Source organism: Mirounga angustirostris, unplaced genomic scaffold, assembly GCF_029215605.1.
Source record: "Mirounga angustirostris isolate CCGP_5_RB_7025 unplaced genomic scaffold, mMirAng1.0.hap1 SCAF_5, whole genome shotgun sequence".
Taxonomy (NCBI): domain Eukaryota; kingdom Metazoa; phylum Chordata; class Mammalia; order Carnivora; family Phocidae; genus Mirounga; species Mirounga angustirostris.
The window spans coordinates 96,449,207-96,474,537 of NW_026991713.1; the positions used below are offsets into that span (position 1 = coordinate 96,449,207).

Genomic DNA, 25,331 nt, shown 5'->3' on the forward strand with positions numbered 1-25,331 from the left:
GGAAATGTGTTACCTGAAAACGAAGGGGTTAACTTGTGTGCCGGATCCTACAGAAGAGCCATGTTCTGTGTGCCTGTGCCTTCTGTGCTCGGGACCAAGGATGACCGCCCCCTGGAAAATGAGGGGCTCCAAAACTACACCTGGGTTCATACCCGGTACCACTGTTTAATGGCTTTGTGATCTGAGGAAGTCAACTTATCTGGGCTGTAGATTTCTCATAAAATAAAGATATCTTCTGCATAGAGTTGAGAAGATAAAACTAGAAAAGTACTTGGAAAGGTCTTTAACAGCTACTAAGCACCGCCTTAGTGTTTATTCGAAGGAAGGCTGAAGTTTTTTAACTTGTGTGAAATTAGGACACAAGAGGTCTTCCTCCGGCCTCTACGCCTGTGAAGCCAGGCAGAGACCTTACTTGATGGGCTGAGCAGGGGTCGGTAGGGTCGAAGAAGCGGGTTTCCTAATGAAAGGGTTGGGAGGAGGTGAATGGCATGGGATTCCATGATCTTGGGACTAGATTTAGGGTGGAGAGTGCCAGACGGAGGGCCGCGGATCCTAGGTACCAGTTTATCCCACTGAAGTCCGCAGTGAGGCAAGAAGCCAAACGCTTTGCGGGAAGGGCGGGGAAGTTGAAAACGGTTCCGTCCTGTTTGCTCTCTCCGCCCTCGGGGAGTGAGTGAAGCGGTCCGCCGTCGAATTGCCTCCGGCACCCCCGCCGCCAGTCCCGCGCGCGTTCCCGGCGAGCGTCCGTTCCGGGTTTGCGGGCGATTAGAAGGGACCGGAAGAGGCGGGGCCGCGAGGCGAGGGCGCCTCTGTGCGCCTGCGTGAAACGTTTGCTTGGAGTGTGGTGTCCGAACCTTAGCCTCGGCGTGCACGTGGAGTGCCGCGCCGCTTACCGAGGAGGTCTCTCGTGCCTGGACCCTTTTTCAGGTGAGCCGAGGCTTCGGGTGGGTGTGGAAGAAGTCGGGGAAGGTTGACTGCATCGATGCAGACTGGGGCGTTGGGAGGGGGACGCAGTACAAATGGCGTGGGATCCAAGGGCTGGGTCGAGCGTGGAATGGAGGTTTGGTCATGCCATGAGGGGTTGCTGAGTCGAGGTTCGAGGCGGTCCTCTTTCCCACTCTAATACGCTAAGTCTGCGGTCTCCGTTTCCCTTTCCAACACGCGCGACTCCACCCTCTCCCATTTTTCTTTTCTCCAGTGCTATGGGGCGCAAGTTGGACCCTACGAAGAAGGAGAAGCGCGGGCCAGGCCGTAAGGCCCGGAAACAGAAGGGTGCTGAGACCGAACTCGCAAGGTTCTTGCCTGCAGGTAAGGGTTAGGCGTGTCCTCCCCCTCAGTTACCCAGGTTTTGCACCATTCTTAAATCTGTGTCACATGCTCCTCCGTTTTTAGTCTCTGTATTCACTCTCTTTTGGAGCGGAATTTTCTTTGAATGAGTTATTAGATTTATACATTTGAGGAGAAACCAGAGTATATTGTATGAGTTATTAGAAAGTAAGTAGGAATGGGGGCGCCTCGGTGGCTCAGTCCGTTAAGCATCCCACTTTTGATTTCACCTCAGGTCCTGTGATTGAGCCCCTGTCTCGCTCCCTGCTCCGTAGGGAGTCTGCTTAAGATTCTCTCTTCCTCTACCCACCCAACCCCCATTCTGTCTCTCAAAAAAAAAAAAAAATTTAAAAGAAAGTATGAATGAAACACTCACTGTCATCAGCACTTAGAAATTAGGGACAGTGCAGCAGAGATCCAAATATCCATGCAAAGAGAGGTGTAGTTTAACACTGAGGGAGATTATTAGAGGACCTACACAGAGTTTAAAAAGTTTTTTGTTTTCTTAAGATTTTACTTATTAGAGAGAGCAAGCGAGAGAGCACAAGCAGGAGGAGGGGCAGAGTGAGAAGCAGACTCCCACTGCGCAGGGAGCCCCATTCAGTGCTCGATCCCAGGACCCTGGGATCATGACCTGAGCTGAAGGCAGACACTTAACTGACTGAGCCACCCAGGGGCCCAAGTTAAAAAAGATTTTAATCTGGGTTTTGGAAAATGGTTGACATTTTAGTAAGTGGAATTTGGGAAGGGAACAGACCAGTCACCATCACCTACATTGTGGAGGAGGGGGCATGGGAAGGCACAGATCTCGTTTCCATATGGTTAATAGTCTGCATGGAAGGCTGGGTGGGAGAGAAGAGTGGACAGGTAGTTTGTGTTGGGCATTAGTTAAAAGATGCAGGTTTTTGAGGTATTAGAAAGTGCTTGCTAGGCACTGGGTGCCTGGTAGTTCAGTGGGTTAAGCGTCGAACTCTTGATGTCCACTCGGGTCATGATCTCGGGGTTGTGGGATCAAGCCCTGCATGAGGCTCTGCACTCATCGGGGAGTCTGCTTTGAGGATTCTTTCTCTCCCTCTGCCCCTCCCCCTGCTTGTGTGCGCCCGCTCTCTCTCTCTGTCTCCCTCTAAAATGAATAAGTCTTTTAACAAAATGTTAGGCATTATACTGAATCCTTTGGACACAGTATGTTACCTCATTTTCTTAGTGCTCTGTGAGAGACATTGTTAAGGAGATGAATGCTGAGAGGTTAAGCAACTTGGCCATGTAAGTGACAGGGCTGAGATTTAATAAGCCTTTTATTTATTGGAGAATGTATAGAAAACCACAGTTACAAAGGTAAAATCTGTGGTTGGTTACTGATTAAATTGAGAGTAAAGGAAAGCAAAAGAAAAGACAATTTTGTTACATAAATCCATTTATTATAGACTAGCAGTGTTTGCAATGGTGGAGCTTCTGCTGGTCTTTCAATTCCTTCAGTCTGCAGAAGTGGTGGTGTAGGTCCAAGCACTGCTGGCTACTGTTTTTATGCAGAATCCACAGTGCCATATCCCTGTAGCTCAGTTGTCGTCCTTCTTTTTTTTTAAGATTTTTTGGTATTTATTTTAGAGAGAGTGCAAGCAGGGGGAGGAGCAGAAGGAGAGGGACAGAGAGAATCCTCAAGCAGACTCCCTGCTGAGTGTGTGGAGCCCAGTGCATGACCCATGACCCCGAGATCACTACCTGATCCAAAATCAAGAGTCAGATGCCCAGCCGACTGAGCCAGCCACCCAGGCGCCCCACCATAGCTCGGTCTGCATTTTGGTTTTGCCACAGAGGGAGCAAGTGTATGTGGCATGCTGGCTTATTTCAGTTTTCTTCACTATTTTCCTGAGGGTGGGTTTAGCCATGTTGCCACAAACCAGGTCCAAAGCCAGAGAGAAAAGATGAATTTTGAATATCTCTTGTTATCAAGATTGTGGTAATGCTATTTATTGAAATCAGAAGTCTGGAGGGAGGCCCAGTTTGGATTTGGTTGATGAACAACCACATAAAGATCATCTCCTTTACATCTCCCATCCAGCTTCTCATAAAACTCTGTGGAGCGAGTTACAATCTATCCCCTTTAATTAGTATATTCTTTCCCTACTTTTATTTTGTCTTCTAATGTTCTTTTTCATTTTCCCTGTGACATACTATTCTGTTTCTCTTTTTTTTTTAAATACAGCTGGTGATGAAAATTCTAAGAGGTTGTCTAGTCGTGCTCGAAAAAGGTGAGTGTCGATGTCCAGGCTTACGTAGATTAAATTGGTATTGCTCGTCTTTAGTCACATAATCACATGTGCTCATACTGATGGGAAGGGCTGTTTGGGGACCGTCCCATTTTTGTGGCAGAACATTAGAGGTATGTTCCATTTCCTCCCTCCTTATATCTTTTCAGGGCAGCCAAGAGGAAGTTGGGTTCTGCTGAAGCCCTTGAGATGCAGAAGTTCCCTGGGGCCAAACCATTGCCTGGAAAGCTACCCAAAGGTCAGTGAATATAGGAGCTGTATGCTACATGAGGAGTCCTCTGTGTGCTGGGTAGGGAAGGGCTTGCTGAGCATTCTGGAGTGAAAGAAACAGCCAGAGGACATTTTTAAGGGTAGAAAGTGCAGGCTCCATTGGTGTGTGGCTGCCATCAGTCCAGAATTCTTCAAACCCTTAGGAATCTCTGGAGGAGCTGTCCAGACCCCCAGAAAGATGGGAGCCCAGTCCTTATTTCATGCTACTCAAGGCAAGAAGCGTCCAGCACCAGCCCATAGCAGCGAGGAGGAAGGGGAGGAGGAAGACTCTGAAGAGGATGGTGTGCTGAACCAGGGAGACCTCTGGGGCCCCGAGGACAGTGATGCCGATATGATAGATGACTATGGTGCTGACTCTGACTTGGAGGACGAGGATGAAGGTGAAGAGGTGAGGTTTAGCTCTCTGGGTGTTTAGGAAGGGATCCTTGCCTTTTAGTCTTTCCAGGGCCTTGAGACTAGCCCTCAGTGATAAGGATAAGCTGAGTAGAGAAAAGGGGTTTTAGTGTTCCATCACTGTTTTCCTGTCATCTATGTTTGCTCAATGCACACACAAGTGTAGAAAAGCTGTAGGGTAGAGCATTTTGAAATTTGAGACTGCTCAGTGCTGGTGAGGACCTGGTCAGGTGGATACTTTAGTGCCCCACTGAGGGGAATAGAAATGTGTACGCATTTTTTTTAATAAGGCATTTGGTATCTGAGAACCTTAGAGGATTTCTTCCTTTTGACCTAGTAATTCTGTTTCAGAAGAGGATGCAGAATGTGGACAGAGATTTATTTACTGAGGTGTAAGAAGTTATGTAGGGGCGCCCGGCTGGCTCAGTCGGTAGAGCATGTGACTCTTGATCTTGGGGTTGAAGACCCCACGTTGGATATAGAGATTACTTTTAAAAAGTTAGTTATTTGTATTAGTATACAGTTAATATATGAGTATGTTAGAAAAAATCACCTGGGTGGCTCAGTTGGTTGTGCATCTGCCTTTGGCTCGGCTCATGATCCCAGGGTTCTGGGATCGAGTCTGCATCCGGCTCTTTGCTCAGCTGGGAGCCTGCTTCTCCCTCTGCCTGCCGCTCCCCCTGCTTGGGCACGCGCGCGCTCGCTCTTTCTCTCTGACAAATAAATCAATAAATAAAATATTAAAAAAAAAGGAAGAAAAACTCAGGCGATACAGGGTTGTATAGGATGAAAAGGAAGTTCCCATTTGCGTCCTTTCTCCCAGTCTACCCTTTTCTATACAGAGTTGCTATTATGAGATTTGCAGGCACCCTGTGGGCCAAAATGCCCAAAACTCTGGAAACAGCCAAAATAACAAATATGCTTAAGTAAATTATAGTTCCTTTATACACTAAGTTAATATTTGGCCATTGTGTCTGTGAAAATGCTGATGATCTGTGAATGAGAAAAAAGGCAGGAAACAAATTTGAAAACGCATCACAATTTTGTGAAAAATAGCATGTCTGGAAGAAATGTGCCAAATGGATGTCCAAGGACAATTTTTGTTCCCTCTGTATACATATGGGGGTATATTAATGTTCTGAATTTTTTTAAATTAGATTAATTAGGAGCGCCTGGGTCGCTCAGTTGGTTAAGTATCTGCCTTCCACTCAGGTCGTGATCCTAGGGTCCTGTGATCAAGCCCTGCATTTTCCTTCTTAGCAGGGGAGTCTACTTCTCCCTCCCCCTACCTGCTCGTGCATGCATGCTCTTTCTCTCTTTCATTCTCAAATAAATAAAATACTCATTTGAGAGAGAGTGTGCGTGTGCGCGTGAGCAGGGGGAGAGGCAGAGGGAGAGAAGCAGACTCCCCACTGAGCGCGGAGCCCATTGGCGGGAGCTCAGTCTCACAACCCTGAGATCGTGACCTGAGCCAGAATCAAGAGTCAGCTGCTCATGACGGACTGAGCCACCCAGGTGCCCCACGTTCTGAACTTTTTAATGGGAAAGGAATTACACAAAAAAGTAGAACAGTTTTGATGAAACCCTTTAATCTGTTACTTAGTTTCAACAGTGGTCAGTATTTTGCCAATCTTACATTAGCTTCTTTAGGTTCCATACTTTTTTCTGAGTGTTTCGTTTGCCTTTAGGAAACAATAAAATACCGAGATAGAATACTACCTGGGAGGGTGGAAGGGCAGGCTTTGCATTACTAGCCCCTTGTCTCTTTTTTCAGCTGCTGCCCATTGAGAGGGCTGCTCAGAAACAAAAGGCCCAGGAAGCTGTGGCTGGGTAAGTTTTTGAAACTCAGGATGGGGACCAGGCAGCAGCTGGGATGAAGGAATTGAGGGAGGAGCCGGTATCTGTTTTCATCTGTGAATCACTCTTTCTGAACCTGTTTCTAGGGGCCAGTGGAGTGAGGAGGAGACTGAGGAGGAGGAGGAAGAGGAGAAAAGGTCGCCTGAGTCAGGCCCCCAAAAGGATGATGAGACAGATGGGGGCTTACAGATCAATGTGGATGAGGAGGAGCCCTTTGTGCTGCCCCCTGCTGGGGAGATGGAGCAGGATATCCTTCCAGTGCCTGGTGGAGGGGTAGGGGGCAGGTGCTTAGGAGAGTGGATTTTCAGGCCCTGGGACATCATGAAACAGTTCCTTAACACGTCCACATGCCCAGGCTCCAGACTTGCAACGAATTCACAAGCGCATCCAGGATATAGTGGGAGTGCTGCGTGATTTTGGGACTCAGCGGGAGGAAGGTCGGTCTCGTTCTGAGTATCTGCACCGGCTTCAGAAGGATCTGGCCACTTACTACTCCTATGGAGACTTCCTGCTTGGCAAGCTCATGGACCTCTTCCCTCTGTCTGAGGTACTGAATTGCTAATTTAATGCCACTTCTGCTTCTCTTTTCTCACCTTCTTTATTGGCCGTTGTGTGAGGAAGGTGGTCAGCCTCCTTACTCTTTTGTCATCCGGCTGAGCTCCTTGGCCAGGCTGACTTGCTCTCTGCCATTTTGCTTTCCTAGCTGGTGGAGTTCTTAGAAGCTAATGAGGTGCCTCGGCCCATCACCCTCAGGACCAATACCTTGAAAACCCGGCGCCGAGACCTTGCTCAGGTGAGGGGTGGATTTTGAGATTTCTCTCAGGGATTCTAACCCCAGAGACACCCCTATCTCACTTTGACGCAGGGGATGAGGGGTAGGGTCTTAGTACCTAAGCATTTCTTGGTACAGGCATGATCCAGAGGCAAACCCAGGTAGGCCTAGTGTCATGCTGGATTTATCTGACTGGCTTGGGGCCCAGGATGACCTCTGTGAAGTGGGAAACTCGTCCCTTCAGCCTCTGCTCCCTGTGACAGGGTTGAGACACTGCTTCAGGATAAAAATTCTGCCTCAGAACGAAATGGAGTTGTCTGCCTTTTAGATCATTGAGGAGCTGGTGAAACTGTGATTCCTGCCCCCAGAAAAAGACATGATACACATGCACAAACAGTATTTTAAACTCGTTGTTTCCAAGGGTTCAGGGACCCCATGTTAAAGACTGCTTGCTGTTCTGTGGTCAGTGGTATGGCCCTACATGTAGTCTCTCCCCGGGTGCGAAGGTAACCTCCCTGAATCTGATCTTTCGTGTGCTATAGCCAGTGATGTTACATTTTAGGTTGGTAAGGGGTCGAGCCTATTGGAAAATCAGAGTTCAGTTCTGAGACAAAAAGGGATAGGAGCTGGCAATCTGCTCCACTGGGATAGAGTTCAGACCTTGAGTTAGAGCCTGAGGCTAAGGGAGAGGACATCAGAGAATGGTGTGGGAGAGGCTGAGGTCAAAGAGTCTGTGACGATTGTGTTTTAACTACAAGCTCTGGAAGTTGCGATGCCACGGGCCTCAGTAGAACCACGTTTTCATATTTCCACCTGTTTTCTGGGTATAGTAGCCTGCGAGGTTTTAAAATCTTTATCTTCAGGCGCTAATTAATCGTGGAGTTAACCTGGATCCCCTGGGCAAGTGGTCAAAGACTGGACTGGTGGTATATGATTCTTCTGTGCCCATTGGTAAGTGTTCCCTGCCCGATAGCCCTTTCTGCCCCTGCTGTTGTCCCAGCATGTCACAGACAGGTCCTCCTCCACAGGTGCTACCCCTGAGTACCTGGCTGGGCACTATATGCTTCAGGGAGCCTCCAGTATGCTGCCGGTCATGGCCTTGGCGCCCCAGGAGCACGAGCGGATCCTGGACATGTGTTGTGCCCCTGGAGGAAAAACTAGCTACATAGGTATGAGAAGGGCAGGCAGGAGTAGGAGCCATCTGGCTCTCTGCTTCTGGAAGTAAATGGGGTCGCTGCCTCTCTAGTGCTCAAGAAAACAGTGCACAAGCAATTCACAGAGTGGGGAGGAGGACACGCTCTGGAGTTGGCCTGGGTTCCAGCCCCATGTACCACTAACTATCCATATGGCCTCAGACAAGCCCCTGATCTTCTTATTTTAAATGGGGTAGCAACTGTGCTTGGCTTGGCGGTTATATCATACTTGGATTGTTAGGGTTGAGATATGCTTTTAGAAGTCCTTAGCAAAGTGTTTGGCACATAACTAGTCATAACCATTTTATTAAGCTGTTATTACTTAAAAGAAGTAAGTTAGTCTGTAGGACCAAAAAGATGCTCAGTAACAACAAAACCACACCGGCAGTCACACTCCTCAGCGGGTGCGGGCTGGCAGACCTGTACAGTAGACCGTGGGGAGGAGGCTTATTGGGAGTGAAGTCGCCTTGCAGTGGTGAGAATTCAGCTGTGGGGTCTTGGGCGGGAGGGTGGCTGGCGGGTGTGGGGGCAGAGGAGCTGGCTGGTGAGCGCTGTGCCTCTCTCCCTTCAGCCCAGCTGATGAAGAACACAGGTGTGATTCTTGCCAACGATGCCAATGCTGAGCGGCTCAAGAGTGTCGTGGGAAATCTGCACCGGTTGGGAGTCACCAACACCGTCATCAGCCACTACGATGGGCGCCAGTTTCCCAAGGTGCGGCTCCCCTCTGTGCGTGTCTCTTGTGCGTCTTCCAATTCACCTGCCCCCTTCCTGACCTCACGGTTTAGACTTGCCCCTCGGAAATATGGTACGGTTCAGATTGCCAAAAACACCTAATTAACCTTATACCCTTTTTCCCCAGGTGGTGGGGGGCTTTGACCGAGTACTTTTGGATGCTCCCTGTAGTGGCACTGGGGTCATCTCCAAAGACCCAGCTGTGAAGACTAACAAGGTGGGGAGTTGAGGGGTGGGGACCAGCTGAGAGGTATGGCTGGGCCTTACGGAGCTGGAATGGGAGGTGGAGGAGCATTCTGAGCAGTTAATAGCTCATCTCTTCTCCTGAGGCTTTTTGAAATTTTGACACCCTTGCGTCCGTCTCTCCCTGGGACAGGATGAGAAGGACATCTTGCGCTGTGCTCACCTTCAGAAGGAGTTGCTCCTGAGTGCTATTGACTCTGTCAATGCCACGTCCAAGACAGGAGGCTACCTAGTCTACTGCACCTGTTCCATCATGGTGAGCCCTCTGTTGTGGCAGAGCTAGGAGGTTGTTTGCCCCTTAGAGCTCCCTTCAGCTCCAGCTCTGCTTTTCCTTCTCTTTTTGTCTCCCCCACGTGTCCAGGTGGAAGAGAATGAGTGGGTGGTAGACTATGCCCTGAAAAAGAGGAACGTGCGGTTGGTGCCCACAGGTCTAGACTTTGGCCAAGAGGGTTTTACTCGCTTTCGAGAAAGGCGCTTCCACCCCACCCTGCGTTCTACCCGCCGCTTCTACCCTCACACCCACAATATGGATGGTTTCTTTATTGCCAAGTTCAAGAAATTCTCTAATTCTATCCCCCAGTCCCAAACAGGTAAGCAGTCTGCTCTTTCTGCCCTTCATCACCACCTTTGCTCTTTTCTACCTTTCAGGAGGCATCTGACTGCAGGGAAGGGAGGGACTTCTGCCTCCCTTAGCCTTTGCATGCTTGGATGAGCGGCCTCTTTCATCCCAATTAGAATCGTTCCTGAGCCTGGACCCCATTTTAGTACATGTGAAAGCACTCGTACAGATGGGGACTGTTTTGCTTGATTCTGCCAAGTGGCTGCAGTCTTTAAGCACTAAATGCATTCCCAATGCAGTTGTGGTTTCTTTTCCTTCTTGGCCGAAGGCTGCCTTCCTGGTAACGGACCTCTGCTGGTCCAGCATTGTCAGCATCGGGTTGGCACAAGACTATTCGGAACCATCAGCAGTTCTCTGAGCCCATCACACTAATTGCAGATCTTTTTCTCAGCCATCTTGAGTCTGGCCTGGATCTCCGGAAGGGTGGGGTTTTCTGGAACAGGAGTGGCGGTTCTGCATGCTGGGATAGAACGCTGGGTTTAGTTGGAAGAGGGAGAGGCGAGTTTCTCTGAATACAAACTGTGACTTACTGAGTTGATTTTTTTTTTTTTTTTTTTAAGATTTATTTCTTTGACACAGAGAGACACAGCGAGAGAGGGAACACAAGCAGGGGGAGTGGGAGAGGGAGAAGCAGGCTCCCAGCTGAGCCTGGAGCCCGATGTGGGGCTTGATCCCAGGACCCTGGGATCATGACCTGAGCCAAAGGCAGACGCTCAACCATCTGAGCCACCCAGGCGCCCCTTTACTAGCCTGTTTCTAGTTGCTGTGTGTGACTTCTTTTCTTGCATCTCATCAAAATCCACATTGAAAAAAAAAAAAACCAAAAACCTGTCTTTAATTTAAAAAGAAAGCCCAGTGGTTTAGGTTTATTCAGGATTCACCTCCTTAGAGTGTCGTGTGACCTGCTGTCCTCAAGGGGGCATAGCTTCCTCTGAAAACTTTTTGCCCAAGGATCAATAATGATCTCCCTCCCTCCCTTCCCCCTTCCATTCCCCCTCCCTTCCCTTCCCTTCCCCCTTCCCTTCCCTTCCCTTTCCCCTTCCCTTCCCCCTTCCCTTCCCCTCTCTCTTTCATTCTTTACTTTTTTGATCCCTTTCTCTTTAATACAAGGTTCAAATGTGACTTGAATAAAGCCCAGGTGATATTAAGTAATATGAATGTAGGTAGTCTGCTCTTAGGTACTACCCCAACTGTGTGGCACACTTGGCTGACAGGCAGTTTCCTTATCTTGATACCGCTGCTTACTTTCTCCACTAATGATCAAGTCCCAGTGATGAGGCCCATTTTCTTAAACCACATGTTTAATTTTAACCCAGGAAATTCTGCAGTGTCCACCCCTACAAACCTAGACTTGCCTGAGGTGAAAGGTCAGGTGACCCCCAAGCCTGAGGGCAGCAGCCAGCCTGCCAAGAAGGCCGGAGTGGCTGTGAAAGCAAAGCAGCAGTTGGAGAAACGGCAACATCCCAAGAAGGCCTCTTTCCAGAAGCAGAATGGCATCTCCAAAGGGACAGACTCAGGATTGTCCCCTGTATCTTGTGACACAAAGTCCCAAGCTTCTTCTAAGGTCCAAGATAGCAGTCAGCCAGCTCGAGAAGCTGAAGTGATCAGGAGACGAAAGGTGGCTAAGAAACTAAAGCAAAAGTCAGCTACGCCACTGTCCTCCAAGAAAGTCGCCTTCCGGAAGCAGAATGGTCCTCCTAAGGGCACGGACACAGAAGTGTCCCTTTCCAAGACCCAGGCCACTCTCAAGCCTGAGGACTGTGATCAGTCCCTTCGAAACGCCAAAGGGGCTGAGAAGGTAAAGCAGCAGTTGCCAGAACAGCCTTCTAAGAGAGCTGCCTTCCAGAAACAGAATGGCACCCCCAAGGGACTGGAGACTTCCACCATGTCCTCCCGTGGTTCCAGCCGGCCCCCACCAGCAAAGAGGAGAAAATCTCAGTCCAGAGGCAGCAGCCGTCCAGTGTTGTCTTAGATGAATAGTTGAAACTAGACTGGGGTGGCTCATTGCTGTGGGCACTGGGTTGGAACTCTTACCTCTGTGAGGTTGGCATCCCCACTGTGTATATGAAAACTAATACACATTTTATAATCTCTGGCCACTGTGTTTTTTGAGGGGACTGGGTACTGGCTTTGCTGCTTTAAGGGTAGTGGTGGGAGCGTGGGACAGGGCCCCTCTGAAGAGAGGAAACTGGTATACTGAGAAATCCGGTTCAGGCTCCTGGGCTCCGTTGGTCTCCTCAGGGTCCCAGGGAGGGAGAGTCCTGGAGTCAGAGCTTAGGGTGTTCGGACTCTGGGGAGAGGAGGGCAATAAGGGTGTAGGGAGGATGGGCATCCTGCCACCAGAACCCATGGAGTACTGAGGGACCTGGATTCTATTTCTCTGCCACCCTGGCTTGCGGGCATGGACTGGGGTCAGCTCAGCCTCGGACCCGGAAAGGTCCAGGTGCCAACCTCCAACTGAACCGTTCATTGGATTCCTCTCTGCCCTGCCCCGCCCCCCTGACCTCTGCCCCTTCCGTCGAGCCGTCTGATTGGTTGCGCCGCGTCCCCCTGGCGCCTCATTGGCTCTTCTCCCTCGCCCTCCATCCTTGCTCCTGTAGCGGTCTCCGTCTCCCAGCAGAAGACGCAGCCATGAATCCGTTATTCGGCCCCAACCTCTTCCTCCTACAGCAGGAGCAGCAGGGCCTGGCCGGGCCGCTGGGGGACCCTCTCGGAGACGACCACTTCGCCGGGGGAGGGGACGTGTCCCCGGCGCCGCTCGCCCCGGCCGGCCCGGCTGCTTACTCGCCGCCCGGGCCGGGCCCGGCGCCCCCCGCCGCCATGGCTCTCCGCAACGACCTGGGCTCCAACATCAACGTGCTCAAGACCCTGAACCTCCGGTTCCGCTGCTTCCTGGCCAAGGTGCACGAGCTGGAGCGCCGCAACCGGCTGCTGGAGAAGCAGCTGCAGCAGGCGCTGGAGGAGGGTAAGCAGGGCCGGCGGGGCCTGGCTCGCCGCGACCAGGCCGTGCAGACCGGCTTCGTCAGCCCCATCCGGCCCCTGGGGCTGCCCCTGAGCGCCCGGCCCGCCGCCGTCTGCACCCCTTCGGCGCGGGTGCTGGGCTCGCCCGCGCGTTCGCCAGCCGGCCCCCTCGTGCCCTCCGCGGCCTGCCACTCGTCGCCCTCCACCTCCACCTCCTACTCCTCGTCAGCCCGCTTCATGCCCGGCACCATCTGGTCCTTCTCTCACGCCCGCCGGCTCGGGCCGGGACTGGAGCCCACGCTGGTGCAAGGGCCTGGCCTGTCGTGGGTGCATCCCGACGGGGTGGGCGTCCAGATCGACACCATCACCCCCGAGATCCGCGCGCTCTACAACGTCCTGGCTAAAGTGAAGCGCGAGCGGGACGAGTACAAGCGGAGGTAGGGGACCGGGAAGGTGGGGACGGGGTTCAGTGTCATGCCACACGTGGGGCAGGTGTGGATCCGAGGGAGAGCAGTGCGGCCCAAGAATCAGGGAGGAATAAGATGAGAGTAAAGTTCCTGCTGTGTAAGGAGGAGCTTGGAAGTAGACGGAATTGGGTACAGGAAGACGGGGATCCACAGGGAATGCAGAAGTCGCACTCGTGACAGGAAGAAGGATACTCGAAGCGGAGTACTGTGGGGCATACATATTTTTCTTGTGGCTTTTCTTTCTGTCTCAACTAGGCTGCAGTATTTGGATGACTGTGTTCACTGTGGGGTTGTGTGCCGTGTGAAAGGGACAGGCATTTGAGAAGTCACATCTGGGGTACTACTTTGCCTCTCCAGGCTCAGCTCCCAGAGCAGTTTTGTGATAGATGCTCCACATTACTGATCAAAAGTAAGAGACCAGGGATATAGCTTTCATTTGGGAGTCTAAGTGAAATTAGAAGGTGAGGGGGCGGGGGGCTGCATCTGGCAGTGGGTGATCCTGCCCCTGCTCTGGGTTTCCCAAAGTGATGTCGATGGAAACTGGGTACCTACTCCAGTTCCATATGAAAGGCTCTGGGACCTCAGAACATTGCTTGGAGTAAGTCAATAAAAGAAAAGTAAAATAAAAAAGGGAAAAGGAATTCCCTAGGGAAAGGGGAAGGGACTGCTAGTTGTCAGAGGGCTTGTGGAAGCTGGGGGAATCTCTGAAAGTGCAAAGAGCCAAAGGATGACAAAATGTGAGTGAAGCCAGCAGAGGAACTGAGTGGGGAAAAGTTGCGAATCTGGACACACCCTGTGAGGATACGGCAGCTGTGGGGCAGGCCCAGTGCTCTCTGAGGATGAGGATTTGGCTTTCTGCAGGGGACTGGCCGGGTAGCACAGGGGGCCAGGGGAAGGGATGTGATGCTGGTGCTGGCTGTGTACCAAGTGGATCCCTTAGAGGCCTGATAACCCAGCCATTAGGAAGGAGCATGAGCACAGCCAGCTCTCTGTAGACTCTGTGATGGATGCCATGGTTGAGGAGGAAGATGATAGGTCAGAAGGAGGCTTTATTTTGGGAGCCATCAGGTTTAACCTCTTAGTGGGCTCCTCTGACCCCTTGTGGGCAGGCTTGGGAACTACCTTAGCAGCCCTGGGTAGCGGACACTGGTGTGTTGCCTGGGGCTTGGCTGAATGTTCCAGGAGCTTACCTCTGGGTCTGGGGCAGCCTTCAGGGATCTGTAGCCTACCAGAGTCTAGCAGATCTCTGATCAGTAGGCTTTCTGAGGTTGAGTCCTGTCCTCATGCTGGCTTCCTTCGTCGTAGCCCATGTTATAAGTGCCTTTGGGAGTCTTAGTTCTCCGAAAGCCGTCATTTAGATACCACCCAGAGCCAGCCTGCCGCAGCCCCTGTCCCTGCCCCTGTAGGAGTTAATTAACACGGTCAGCAGCAGAACACGGACAGTTCTGGAATGCATCCATAACCACAGAAACAACTGCTGTTCTCGGGTATTTGTTTTTTCTTAACTGAAAGAGTGTTTGTCCTTGGTCCAGCTGTCCAGGGCAGCAGAGAGTTATTCCTTGGGGATTGATGAGCTCATCGCTCTGCAGCATGCTGCTGTGCAGAGGGCCCCGCAGCTAGAGTTGTATGGTACGTGACACTGGCAGTTACTCATTCTTCCACCCCAGATCCTATGCCCTCGTTCTGTTCTCTTTAAAACACCGTGGCTCCTGTCCGTGGCCCAGAAGGCATGGGGATAGCTTGAGCACTAAACTGGGAAGGAGCTGAGGCCTCCTGGGTTCTATTTTCAACTCCCCTGCTATGGGCAACCTTGGGTGGATCTCTTCCTCCTGGCCTCCCTTTTTCCAGTGTAGGAATGGACCCTGCTTCCTCACTTTGCTCAAGGATACCGTTTATTGGGGAGGGAGGTCTTTAGTAAAGGTAGAATACACGGAAATTCCTCAAATCCTACTCATGTCAAGGGAACCTTGTAAGTGAGACCAGATTTGAATGGAGGTCAGAAGGGACCTATTTGTGGGAAAGTCTGGCTGGAGAACAAATAGAATTCTAGTAAGCTTCCAGGGGCACCAGGCTGGCTTAGTCAGGAGAGCATGAGACTTTTGATCTCAGGGTCGTGAGTTTGAGCCCCACATTGGGTGTAGAGATTACTAAAATAAATAAATAAACTTTAAAGAACTCTAGTAAGCTTCCAGATGATTTATTTTCAGATTTTTTTTTTTTTTTTTACTCTGTAAGATTTTGTTCATCTCAATCCTCCCCTAACTTCCTTACTTAAATTTCTACCTGAATTTGTTGCTTCCTACCCTTCCTGATGCATCTTGCCCAGGGTCCTTGTCCCCTTGCCAGTCTTGCTTCCTCCAGGGACTCACAGACTCAGGGGTATGAGGGTACCACATCCCATGCCTTCAGGTTGTCGATGAAGAAACCACAGGCCCAGAAAAGATAAATATGTCTTATCTATGAAAATATATCACTCGATGCTGCTAGGGCCCCTCACCGGCCCCAGCCATCTGATGGAGAATACCAGAGCAAAAGGAGGAAGGACAGGGGGGCAGCAAGGAAGGGTGGGCAGAGAGCCAAGGGGCCCGGGAGCTGGGCTACATGACGGGCTGGCAGGGTGGCGGCCGGGCTGGCTGCCTCGCCCCTGCCCACAAGGGAGGGGCAGTGGGTGACGCAGAGAAGTTATTTTTAGGAACACTGCAGTGCAGAGCCCAGTGAGGAGCAGGAGGGCATGGAGGGAAGAGGTTGTGGGCAGAGCCCAGAGGGGAGAGGAGGGCGAGGTGGGGGAGAGATGGAGGCGGGGGAGGGAGGACAGAGTCCCATGTCTGCAGAATCTGCTCGGTCAGGCTTTCGTTTTCTTGCTGTCCTCTTTGTGGCTTCTGGCCACCTTTCTGATCCCGCAGTTTCTCTCGTGGTACCGTGCCCTCCTTTCTCAGCCTGGAAGAAGTGGCAAGAGGTGATGGGCTGTCTGAATGGGGTCTGAGAAGTTCTCCCAGCCCGGGCACCCTCGCAGAGTCTTGAATCCCCCAGCAGCGTGCTGCCCCCAGCTCGAACCTTCCGCCTCTGCTGCGCCAAGACTTGTGCACTGGTTTGCGGTGGACTCACGCCTAGTGAAAACCCTAGTCCTATGCAGCAGACCCTGCCTGTGGCCTCTTAGCTGCTTGTGGTCCTGGTCTTGGAGTTCTGGAGCCTAGGAGATGCCGCTTCTAGTTCCCAGCCACCGGATGAACGGATTTTTCCTACTCTGATTTCCCTCGCCCTTGGGGTTTGGGTGCCTGGGACCCCCAGGCTCCTGCTTCCCGCTGCTTTCATGCCTCAGGGCCAGCCCCATCACCTCTCCAGGGCTCCCGGACGGGGCTCCGGGGGGGCAGTTTCTGGAGCTTGCGGGGGGATGGACTTTGAGTGTCTCCTACCAGGCTCTTGACCAACCCTGTTGATGTGGTGTGTGACCTGCAGCTGCTTCTCAGGGTGACACGGCTCCACGGGAGGAGCCCTGGGCTGGTGCGGGCAGGAGGCGGGAGACCGGATCTGTGCCCCTGAAGGTGGCCTGGGGGTCTGGTGCGGGCCTGAGCGGGGAGGAGGCCAGCCGGGCAGCTGGCTGAGCCAGGGCCCAAGCGGGACGGGCGCTGCGAGGGAGCAGAGTGGCAGCAGTTAGTCTTACACGGTTCCTGGGGCGCGGCCCAGGGTTGCCGGGCAGGCAGCAGGCGGGCTTGCACTTGCCAGGAAGCGTGGAGCCGCCCGACAGCTGCGGCTGGCCACCCACGGGCCGGCCGGTCCTCGCCCACGGCCCCTGTGCACCCCGGGCACCAGAGCTAGAGTGGGAGAGAGGCCTGAGCCAGAGGGGTGAGGAGCGGGGAGCCGCCGGGGCAAGACCCCACACCTAGGCTCCCTCCCTGTCCCCCATGTCTGCCAGGTGGGAAGAGGAGTACACTGTGCGGATACAGCTGCAGGAGCGAGTGAACGAGCTCCAGGAGGTGAGGGCTGGACCCCCCCCGCCGCCGCACCCCACGCCCGGGCCTCTCCAGGCCCTTCCTTGCTGGCACCTGCCTCCCGCGTGGGCAGCACCGCTCACGGGGCTTTCTCCCTGACTGCAGGAAGCCCAGGAGGCCGATGCCTGCCAAGAGGAGCTGGCCATGAAGGTGGAGCAGCTGAAAGCTGAGCTGGTGGTCTTCAAGGGGCTCATGAGCAATGTGAGTGCGGCCCCTCAGGCCCGCGACCGGGCAGGGCAGGCCTTTCTGGCTTGTGCCTGTGGCTTTCCTGGCCACAGCCCTCACCCACTTTGCTGTGCTTCTGTCTCCCCCCGGCTGGCCCCCCACCTCACCCTCATTCGAGAGGAAAGGAAGGAACAAAACCTTGGGTGTTGGTGTCATAGGCGAGAGGCAGTATGGCCTGTCAAGCAGTTATTAAGGGGCCAGACCCCGGCTCTGCAAGCTGCCTGCAGGGTGGCCTTGCTGAAGGCCTTCTGTGCCCTCCTCTGTGGAAAGGGATCCGAAAGGCATGTACTTTGCAGAGTGGTTATGGAGATGATGATGCACTTGGGACCGTGCTGGCCCAGATTTCATGCGGAATAAGTGACAGCCATCCTTCTTCTTGCAGTACTTTCTCCGCTCTTGTAACTCCCTGTGGTCTCTCCCTCTGGGAGCATAAGTTCCACGGGGGAGCCCCCGCAGGTCCTGGTCCGTGCCCTCTGGGGCTCCCCGTCTGACCAGAGGGCCAGTGGCCTGAGCAGCCCATGAGTGCTGTGGGGAGGGCATCCAGGAAGAGGGGGCAACGGTGGTGTGTGACTGCAAGGATGAGGATCTTGGCCTTGTCTGGGGTGCCGGCCGCCGCCTCATCGTGCCCCGTGTTCCCTGGACAGAACCTGTCTGAGCTGGACACAAAGATCCAGGAGAAGGCCATGAAGGTAGATATGGACATCTGTCGCCGCATCGACATCACCGCCAAGCTGTGCGACGTGGCTCAGCAGCGCAACTGTGAGGACATGATCAAGATGTTCCAGGTGAGGGGACGGGGCTGCCCGCAGGCCCCGGGCCCCTGCCCACGCCTGCCCAGTGCCTCAGCTCCTTACGGGAGGGGGCTCAGGCCCAGAGCCCTTCGTCAGGCCTGGCCCCTCCTTCTTGGGGGCCTCACCCTGGCACTGGGGGCCCTCAGTGGGACTCGGCTGGGGGGCAAGGAACAGCCTCTGAAGAGAAGGTTCGGAAGCTGCCTCTAACACCGTCTCTCCCCTCCCTCCCTCTCTCTCTCCTCTGTCCGCCTCCTCTCCTCTCTTCCTTTCATCTTCTCTTGCTTTCTCCACAGAAGAAGCTGGTTAGTTTTGCTCTCATGCAAGCTTTTTAATGTCCCAGTCCCAGTTTCTAAGCCACCCGGGCCTTTGGCCGTCAGTTTTGACCCGCTGGGCTTTTGGGCCCAGATTTCTTCTCCTGTCTCCGTTCTCCTTGCTCTTCCCCCTTTTCTCTATCTTGTTCCCTCTTTGCTTCATTTCTTTCTATACCTTCTCCTCTGGCTTTTCCAGATCTGGATGTGTGATTTAGGTTCTCCTTTGTATACACCATGTCCTCCTCCTCCTTGCAGCCAAAAACTTTCCTTTTAGTTCGGTCATTTCATTAGAAAGGCTTTTTTTTTTTTTTTTTTTTTTTAAAGAAAACAAATCTTCCGTAGCCATTATGCACGTCTGATGTGGTCGCCCCGGGCCATTTCTCCCCTGATCTTACCGCCCTATTTTCTGTTTCTCCTTTTTCTTCCTTCTCAGTCTGCAGCCCTGCCCCCATCCGTGTGTGTCTGCCTGTCTCTCGGTAACTCCAGTTTCTGTTCCTGTCGTTGTAACTGTGTCTTCTCTCTCTGTCCGCCCCACCCTCCCGCTGGTTCACGCTTCTCCGCCTCCCCTGCGTCCCTCTCCCCCCCCCCGCCCCGCCACCGCCCCGCCGGCGCCCACCCGCCCTTCTCCTCACGCACCCGGCCTCGTCTCTGTAGTCTCTGCACTTGTCTCCCATTAAGGTCCCATCCATGGGGGGGCGGAAGCGGGAGCGCAAGGCTGCCATCGAGGAGGACACCTCCCTGTCGGAGAGTGACGGGCCCCGCCAGCCCGATGGGGATGAGGAGGAGAGCACAGCCCTCAGCATCAACGAGGAGATGCAGCGCATGCTCAACCAGCTGTGAGTCCCAAGTCCTGCAGGCCCAGCCCTCAACAGCACCCCCCTTCCCCCGAGGCTGGAGGCCCCCCCCCCCCCCCCCGCCAAGCCCGGCAGAAAGGCCCCCGCCCTCCTTGACGGCGGGTTCCCTGTCTCCAGGAGGGAGTATGATTTTGAGGACGACTGTGACAGCCTGACTTGGGAGGAGACTGAGGAGACCCTGCTGCTTTGGGAGGATTTCTCAGGCTATGCCATGGCAGCTGCAGAGGCGCAGGGAGAGGTAACGGCCCCTCCCGGCCTCAGGGCCCCTGCCAGTCCTGCCCGCCCCCCCAGATGGACGCCCCGTCCCCTCCCTCGCCTCCCTGCACTCCTTGCTGCTTTCCCTCTGTGGCCTCCATCCTCTACCTGCTTCTCCCCTCTTCCTTTATCCTGTCTCTGCGCTTTCTCCAGTTTCCTTTAACCGGACTCTCTCTCTCTTCCCCGCCTTGGCCCTGTGGAATGCCCCCATCCCACCCTCCCCCTTGGCCTCCCCCTTGCTTCCCTTTCTGCGCCAGCAGCAGGAAGACAGTTTGGAGAAGGTGATTAAAGATACGGAGTCCCTGTTCAAAACCCGGGAGAAAGAATATCAGGAAACCATTGACCAGATAGAGGTAAGGCTGGGGGTTTCTGAAGCCGCAACCCCGGGAACCCCAGACACCGGGCCTTCTCCTTTCTCTTATGGGGGTGGAGCCTTCAGACGTCAGGCTCCGGCGGGGGGCGGACAGATGTGGGTTCCAGCCTCAGCCCTGTCGCCTCCAACTTCTAATGGGCTACTTCCCCCCTCTGAGCCTGTTTCTTTATTTGTCAGGTGGGATTTTGATTGTCCCTCCCTCACAGGCTTGCCTGACACCCCATGAAACGAGGCCCGTGTAGAGCTGAGGGCAGTGCCTGTCTCCTGGGAAGCTTACTGTCCGTGCCCTAGCAGAGGCCACTAAGAAGTGGACTCGAACTTTGCTGTTTCTTCAGCTCAGCCTTTCAGTGGATGGAGGACCCTCTGTTGTCATTCCCTAGCCCGGAGGGAGCTTCCTGGGTGGGCAAGGGAAGCCGGTGTTCTAACTTAGAGTTAGGTCTGCAGGGCCGCGGGCCGTGGGTTTGTGGGGCCAGGGCCCAGGGGCAGCGGGGCGGGCGGGACGCGGCTCTCAGCGGCCTCCTGGCCCTGGAGAGGGCCCTTCCCTGAGCCCCGAGTGCCCCGGCTTGCGTGGGCCTCTCTTCAAGCCCACGTGACCTGTTTATACCCTTGCTGCTCTCGCACTGCCAGGCATTTCGAGAAGGAAGTTGACAGATGATTTTCCTACTTGCGCATTCCACACGGTCCTGCTCCTTGAAGCCAAACCCGCTTTTGTTTCTTGCCCAGGCAGACAGGCTGAGTTTTAAAGGCCTGCAGCCGGGATGTCTGCTCCCTGCTGAGGAGAGGGGTTGGGGGGGGGCGCTCTCTGTCCACTCATGGACACCCATCCCGGTGGTCTCCCTCTTGTCTTGCAGGAGGACGGCTTTAGGAGAGGTGTTGGGAGAGCTAACAGGGGGCTTCGGGTGCACAGCTGGCCCTGATAATTGCCCATTGCCAGCGGTAGAGCCAGGGCCCAGGTGGAAGCAAGGTGGGAGGGAGCTCCTGCCGTCCTGTCTCCTTCCTCCCCACCGAGTCCCAGCTCTACCCGGCCCTCCGGTCCCACAGCGAGGCTCGGGTTTTCAGTGGAGGCTGTTGGGTACCTGGTAGCCTGCGGTGGCCACCCTCCCTCGCGTGTGAAGGAAGGGGACACGTACGGATGTGTAGAGGCCACGGGTGACGGTCCTAGCCTCGCCTTTGGATAGAATATATTTGCTTCATTTCCGTCTTTCCCGTCCTCGCGAGGGATGGGCTCCAGAAGCTAGCCCCTTCCCCTCCCGCCCGCCTGAGCTGGAGAAGCCGGGGTGGGGGCGGCAACCAGGCTGCGCAGGAGCAGGTGACCTCATACCCTCTTCCCGGCTGAGCAGTCGCGCGGCCCGCGGCCCGGCTCTGCAGTCAGGGCTGCCATGCAAGCTGCCCCCGCCAGGGCGCCCGAGCCACCCGGGCCACCATCTCTAACGTCTGGCCCTGTGACCCCTTCACTTTTTCCCCTGAGTTCCCATCCTTTCCTTGTCCAGTTTGGATTAGTTCTGGGTGGTTTCCTCTATCCAATTCGGATTATTCACGGCTAGTTTCCTACCCTTTCTCTTTGCTCCCAGGCAGTCAAGCAAATCACCTCCAAGCAGTTTTATTTGGCCTCTCGTTTGGCCCCTGTCCTTTGTACCCAAAGCGAAGAGAGGCAGCAGATTGTCTCTGGCCCAGATCTTTCCTGCCTTCGGCCTCTGTCAGCTCTCCCTCTGCGAGGGAGGCCGTATTTCCTTGATTCTGAGGCCACATTTCCGACATGGAACATTTCTTGAGTTGGGATCCATCTAAGCAGTAGGACGTTGGGGGTGGCAGCAGTCTTTCCGTGCGGCTCTGCGAGCGGCTCACATGAGAGACAAGGGCGATCAGGGGAGGGTCGAGCCTCTTGCAGCAGGCAGGCAGGTCTCCTTTGTGCCTCGAGCCTTGTCGCCACTTCTCGAAGTTCACGAAGTCATTTCCCAGCGTGGTGCTGGGCCTGCACAGGCAGAGATGAGTAAGAGTCGTGGCCGGCCTTCCAGAAGCACCCAAATGAGTGAGGGAGACAGACGGGGTGCAGCGTGGCACGGGGCCGTGGGAAGCCCAGGGAAGGAGCCAGGCTGCGCACAGACAGCTGCCGCGGGCTCTCTGTCCTGCCCACACTTTGGTTCCTCTCGTCAGGGAGGCTCTGTTGCAAGAATGCGGGCCCGTAGCAGAGACCTCCGCCTTCCTCTGCAGGCAAAGATTCCCGGGAAAGCTAGGAATGATAGTACAGTGGGTGCCTTCTGGCTGGTCAGACTGGTTTTTAGATCTGAGCCTTTGCCCACGGCCGCCTGGGCCCCCCTGCCCGGCGGTGTGTTTGGCGTGTTCGCCTGCTGGGGGTGTGGGGCCGGGGCCCTGCTGACCTGCTCGGCCCTGCCCTGCCCCTGCCACAGCTGGAGCTGGCCACGGCCAAGAATGACATGAACCGCCACTTGCACGAGTACATGGAGATGTGCAGCATGAAGCGCGGCCTGGACGTGCAGATGGAGACCTGTCGCCGGCTCATTACCCAGTCGGGAGACCGGTGAGGACCTCTCCTGGGGGCTGGGGCCCGGCCCACCTTCCCCATGTGTCTTCCTCCGGGGGCGCATGCAGGGAGGGGGCGCAGTGGGCAAGCCCTGAGCACCCCGAGACTCAGTCCCATCTCGATGTGGGGCTGTGGGAGGGCACCCGGTGTGTCTGGCCCAGCCCCGCAGCCTTCTCTCCTTCAGCAGTGGGGCGATGGGTGGGCGTCCATTCGTGGCTGGATGGCCAACACCTCCCAATGCTGCCAGCTCTGGGGTTTCCCTGGTTAGAAGCAGCTCAAAACTGCCAAGGGACAGAAGAGGTGTGGGGGCAGATTTTTATCTAAAGTCAGGGCCACAGTTGGTGCATTTGACCCTGTGTAAGTTCTGTCTCTACAAAAAAGTCAATTTTAAAAAGTCACAAAAATACTACAGATAGACATAAAGCTGGGGCCATCAAGCCTCTGCACTCGGGCTCATGTAACATCTCTCATACTGTGATTTGAGGTATTTCTTTTCTTTTTTTGATTTTATTTATTTGAGAGAGAGAGAGAGTGAGAAAGCATGAGTGGGGGGAGGGGCAGAGGAAGAGGGAGAAGCAGGACCCGGATTTGATGACCCGAGCCAAAGTCAGATGTGGGCACCGACTGAGCCACCCAGGTGTGCTCCTGTGATTTGAGATATTTCTGGACTCTGAGCCTCCCAGAGTCTCCAAGATAAAGACATGGACCATATCCCCCAATAGGACGGGGTGCGAGAGCTTTCTTTCCCCTTCCTGGCTTCCCTCACCCTGCGTCCACCCTCACCCAGGGGGCCCTCCTGTCCTTGCCTGAGATGGTGTTCACCGGCCTGCACGAGAATAAGGCCACGGGAGAGAGGAATGCCCTCCTCATCAGGATTCCTGCCTGCCCCAGGGTGACAGCTGGTGTTTTTTTCTAGAAAGTCTCCTGCTTTCACTGCGGTCCCGCTTAGCGACCCACCGCCGCCGCCGCCAAGCGAGGCTGAGGACTCCGATCGAGATGTCTCATCTGATAGCTCCATGAGATAGGGACCCGCCTCCAGCGCCCTGGGGCCCCACTGTGCTGGGAACTCACCAAGGCAGTGAGGTGGGGGGGTTCACAGAAGGGGAACATCATCCGTCCCGCCGCACCAAGCCTTGCCACTGGGGACTGGGGCGCTCCTTCCTCGGGCTTCCTGCCTGTGACCTTGGCCTCCAGGGTTCTAAGGTGTCTGGAGCGAGGCTTAGCCCGCCCGTCCCAGGTGACTCCCACCACAGCCGGGGCTCTCCTGCCTTCATGCGTGGGTGGCTGCTACTTTCTCATCTTTTTTTTTTTTTTTTTTTTTAAAGATTTTATTTATTTACCTGAGAGAGAGAGCACAGAGGGAGAGTGAGAGGGAGGAGCAGGGAGCCCGATGCGGGGCTTGATCCCAGGTACCTGGGAGCATGGCCTGAGCCAAAGGCAGACACTTAACGACTGAGCCACCCAGGCGCCCCTACTTTCTCATCTTTAAAATGCTGCCAGAGCGATCGTGGCCCCTTACTTTGTCCACTGAGTAAGGAATGTGATCATCAGATTTTCCTTCCGTTTCTGTGGCCTCAAGCCAGCTTACGGTCTGATTCTGTACTGGTGCTAACTGGCCCAGGCACTGGTATGAAGTGGGTGAGGCTGGACGTTGCATGGCTTGTGCAACACATGCTGTGGGAGAGGGCCGCCCCCCCCTCCTCGTGGCGCAGGTGGGAGGACGGCCTGGGCAGGTCGCTCTGTCCTCCCTCCGTCGGCCTAGTGCTCCTGGCCGGCCGTCTGCCCTGGGATGGAAGCGATGTGGTGGCCATCCTTCCCTCGGGCAGTGCCTGCCTTCAGGGGGCCTTAGTGCCTATCTGGGCAGCTTCTGGGAATGACTGGGTGCAGCGTCGTGGAGGGAGATGGAAGCCCCTGCTTGTTTCCAGTCAGCGCTGAGGGGCAGAGAAAAAGGTGAAGCTCCTTGTGCGTGCGTGCATGCGTGCGTGTGCTCAGGGTCTCCATCTCTTCAAGCATCTCAGCTGAAGATGCGCCTCTTCCGTGTCTGTCATGCACTGAGAGCAGCAGGCTAAGATGTCCGGATTTGGAGAAGCTTGGGGGAACCTGGGGGCGCGCGAATGAGGACACATCACATCAGTCTGCCTGCCTGAGGGAGGCTGGGCTGACATTGGAATGGAATCTTTAATAATAATCAAACTGGAGAGTATTTATCGAACACTTTCGTGTCACTGTTTCAAGCACTTTCTGGTGGCAGCTACCCGATCCCTTCTGGGCGGGGGGGTAGGCCCTGCTCTTCAAAAGTCACCTGACACACAGGCAGGTGCCAAGTGAGGCTGGGGAGGTTGTAACTTGCCCCAGTCGCAGGGCCTCTGCCCACGTGGCTGGTGGCGGCCTGTGCGCCGCCCCTGAAGCCCCCTCCCGCAGATGCTGGCTCCCCTTCCCATGCCCCTGGACGTCCTGGTGGTGGGGGTCACCCTCGTGCTCCTGGTCATGGGCTACAGTGCTCAGCTGACCGAGAAGAATCCTTCTAGAGGACCCGGAGGGGCTGGGCCTGGCCTATCATTTCACAGATGGAGGAACTAGGGCACACTAGGCAAGTGACAGTGCAGACCTCTCCGCAGCCCGGGAGCCAGTCAAGGCCACAGGACTTGGTAGCCCAGTTCCAGAGCGCGACTTCCCGGGCCAAGGTTACCCTCCAGGTGGCTGCAGACAGAACGGCTTTCAGACAGAGGCAGCCAGGTCACCTGGTGACAAAATGGACTTGCCCTCTGATGTCATGTTGGGTCATGTAGCACCTAGGGGCCCTGAAGGGATACTAAGCCAAAGTGAAGACCAATCCCAATGGCTCTTAGGAGTGCAGTGCACACACCTTTGTGAGGGATGCTCTCGGTTAG

General features: G+C 54.5%; 2 protein-coding genes and 1 long non-coding RNA gene across 7 annotated transcripts; 2 read left to right on the plus strand and 1 right to left on the minus strand.

The window, feature by feature from the left end:
• Positions 1-86: 86 nt before the first annotated feature.
• NOP2 (NOP2 nucleolar protein) lies at positions 87-11,765 on the plus strand. 2 transcript variants are annotated; one of them, XM_045873993.3, is made up of 16 exons: positions 87-927; positions 1,199-1,308; positions 3,530-3,575; positions 3,743-3,831; positions 4,007-4,251; positions 6,031-6,086; positions 6,200-6,360; positions 6,461-6,660; positions 6,817-6,906; positions 7,749-7,836; positions 7,914-8,054; positions 8,650-8,789; positions 8,938-9,027; positions 9,187-9,309; positions 9,415-9,643; positions 10,989-11,765. In XM_045873993.3, exons 2-16 carry the CDS (start codon positions 1,203-1,205, stop codon positions 11,642-11,644), a joined length of 2,460 nt encoding a protein of 819 aa, XP_045729949.1. In that variant the 5' UTR covers positions 87-927; positions 1,199-1,202; the 3' UTR covers positions 11,645-11,765. The 2 variants fall into 2 exon arrangements, with proteins under 2 accessions (XP_045729949.1, XP_064447725.1); XM_064591655.1 differs by lacking the exon at positions 7,914-8,054.
• Positions 9,969-21,698, minus strand: LOC135364467 (uncharacterized). The gene is made up of 3 exons (XR_010411618.1): positions 21,451-21,698; positions 14,291-14,500; positions 9,969-10,132 (listed from the first exon to the last, which is right to left on the minus strand). It is a non-coding gene; the product is annotated as an uncharacterized LOC135364467 (long non-coding RNA).
• On the plus strand, positions 12,199-24,643 carry IFFO1 (intermediate filament family orphan 1). 4 transcript variants are annotated; one of them, XR_010411617.1, is made up of 9 exons: positions 12,199-13,070; positions 17,014-17,074; positions 17,195-17,290; positions 17,959-18,099; positions 18,850-19,252; positions 19,388-19,508; positions 19,786-19,878; positions 22,307-22,437; positions 23,357-24,643. XR_010411617.1 is itself a non-coding variant. In XM_064591659.1 (9 exons), the coding sequence occupies exons 1-9, from the start codon at positions 12,304-12,306 to the stop codon at positions 23,458-23,460; spliced, it is 1,671 nt and encodes a 556-aa protein (XP_064447729.1). In that variant the 5' UTR covers positions 12,223-12,303; the 3' UTR covers positions 23,461-24,643. The 4 variants fall into 4 exon arrangements, 3 of the variants coding, with proteins under 3 accessions (XP_064447729.1, XP_064447726.1, XP_064447727.1); XM_064591659.1 differs by having other exon boundaries at positions 12,223-13,070; positions 19,095-19,252; positions 19,783-19,878; positions 23,361-24,643; XM_064591656.1 differs by having other exon boundaries at positions 12,237-13,070; positions 19,095-19,252; positions 19,783-19,878.
• The last annotated feature ends 688 nt before the right edge of the window (positions 24,644-25,331 follow it).

Bases quoted from the DNA above. Each gene is read 5' to 3' on its own strand.
- NOP2 (XM_045873993.3), top strand. From the start codon at position 1,203: ATGGGGCGCAAGTTGGACCCTACGAAGAAGGAGAAGCGCGGGCCAGGC. The intron at 6,361-6,460 runs ATATCCTTCCAG...TAACACGTCCAC, and splicing joins TGCTGGGGAGATGGAGCAGG to ATGCCCAGGCTCCAGACTTG. The intron at 9,028-9,186 runs GTGGGGAGTTGA...TCCCTGGGACAG, and splicing joins CAGCTGTGAAGACTAACAAG to GATGAGAAGGACATCTTGCG.
- IFFO1 (XM_064591656.1), top strand. From the start codon at position 12,304: ATGAATCCGTTATTCGGCCCCAACCTCTTCCTCCTACAGCAGGAGCAG. The intron at 19,509-19,782 runs GTAACGGCCCCT...TTTCTGCGCCAG, and splicing joins CTGCAGAGGCGCAGGGAGAG to CAGCAGGAAGACAGTTTGGA. The intron at 19,879-22,306 runs GTAAGGCTGGGG...CCCCTGCCACAG, and splicing joins AAACCATTGACCAGATAGAG to CTGGAGCTGGCCACGGCCAA.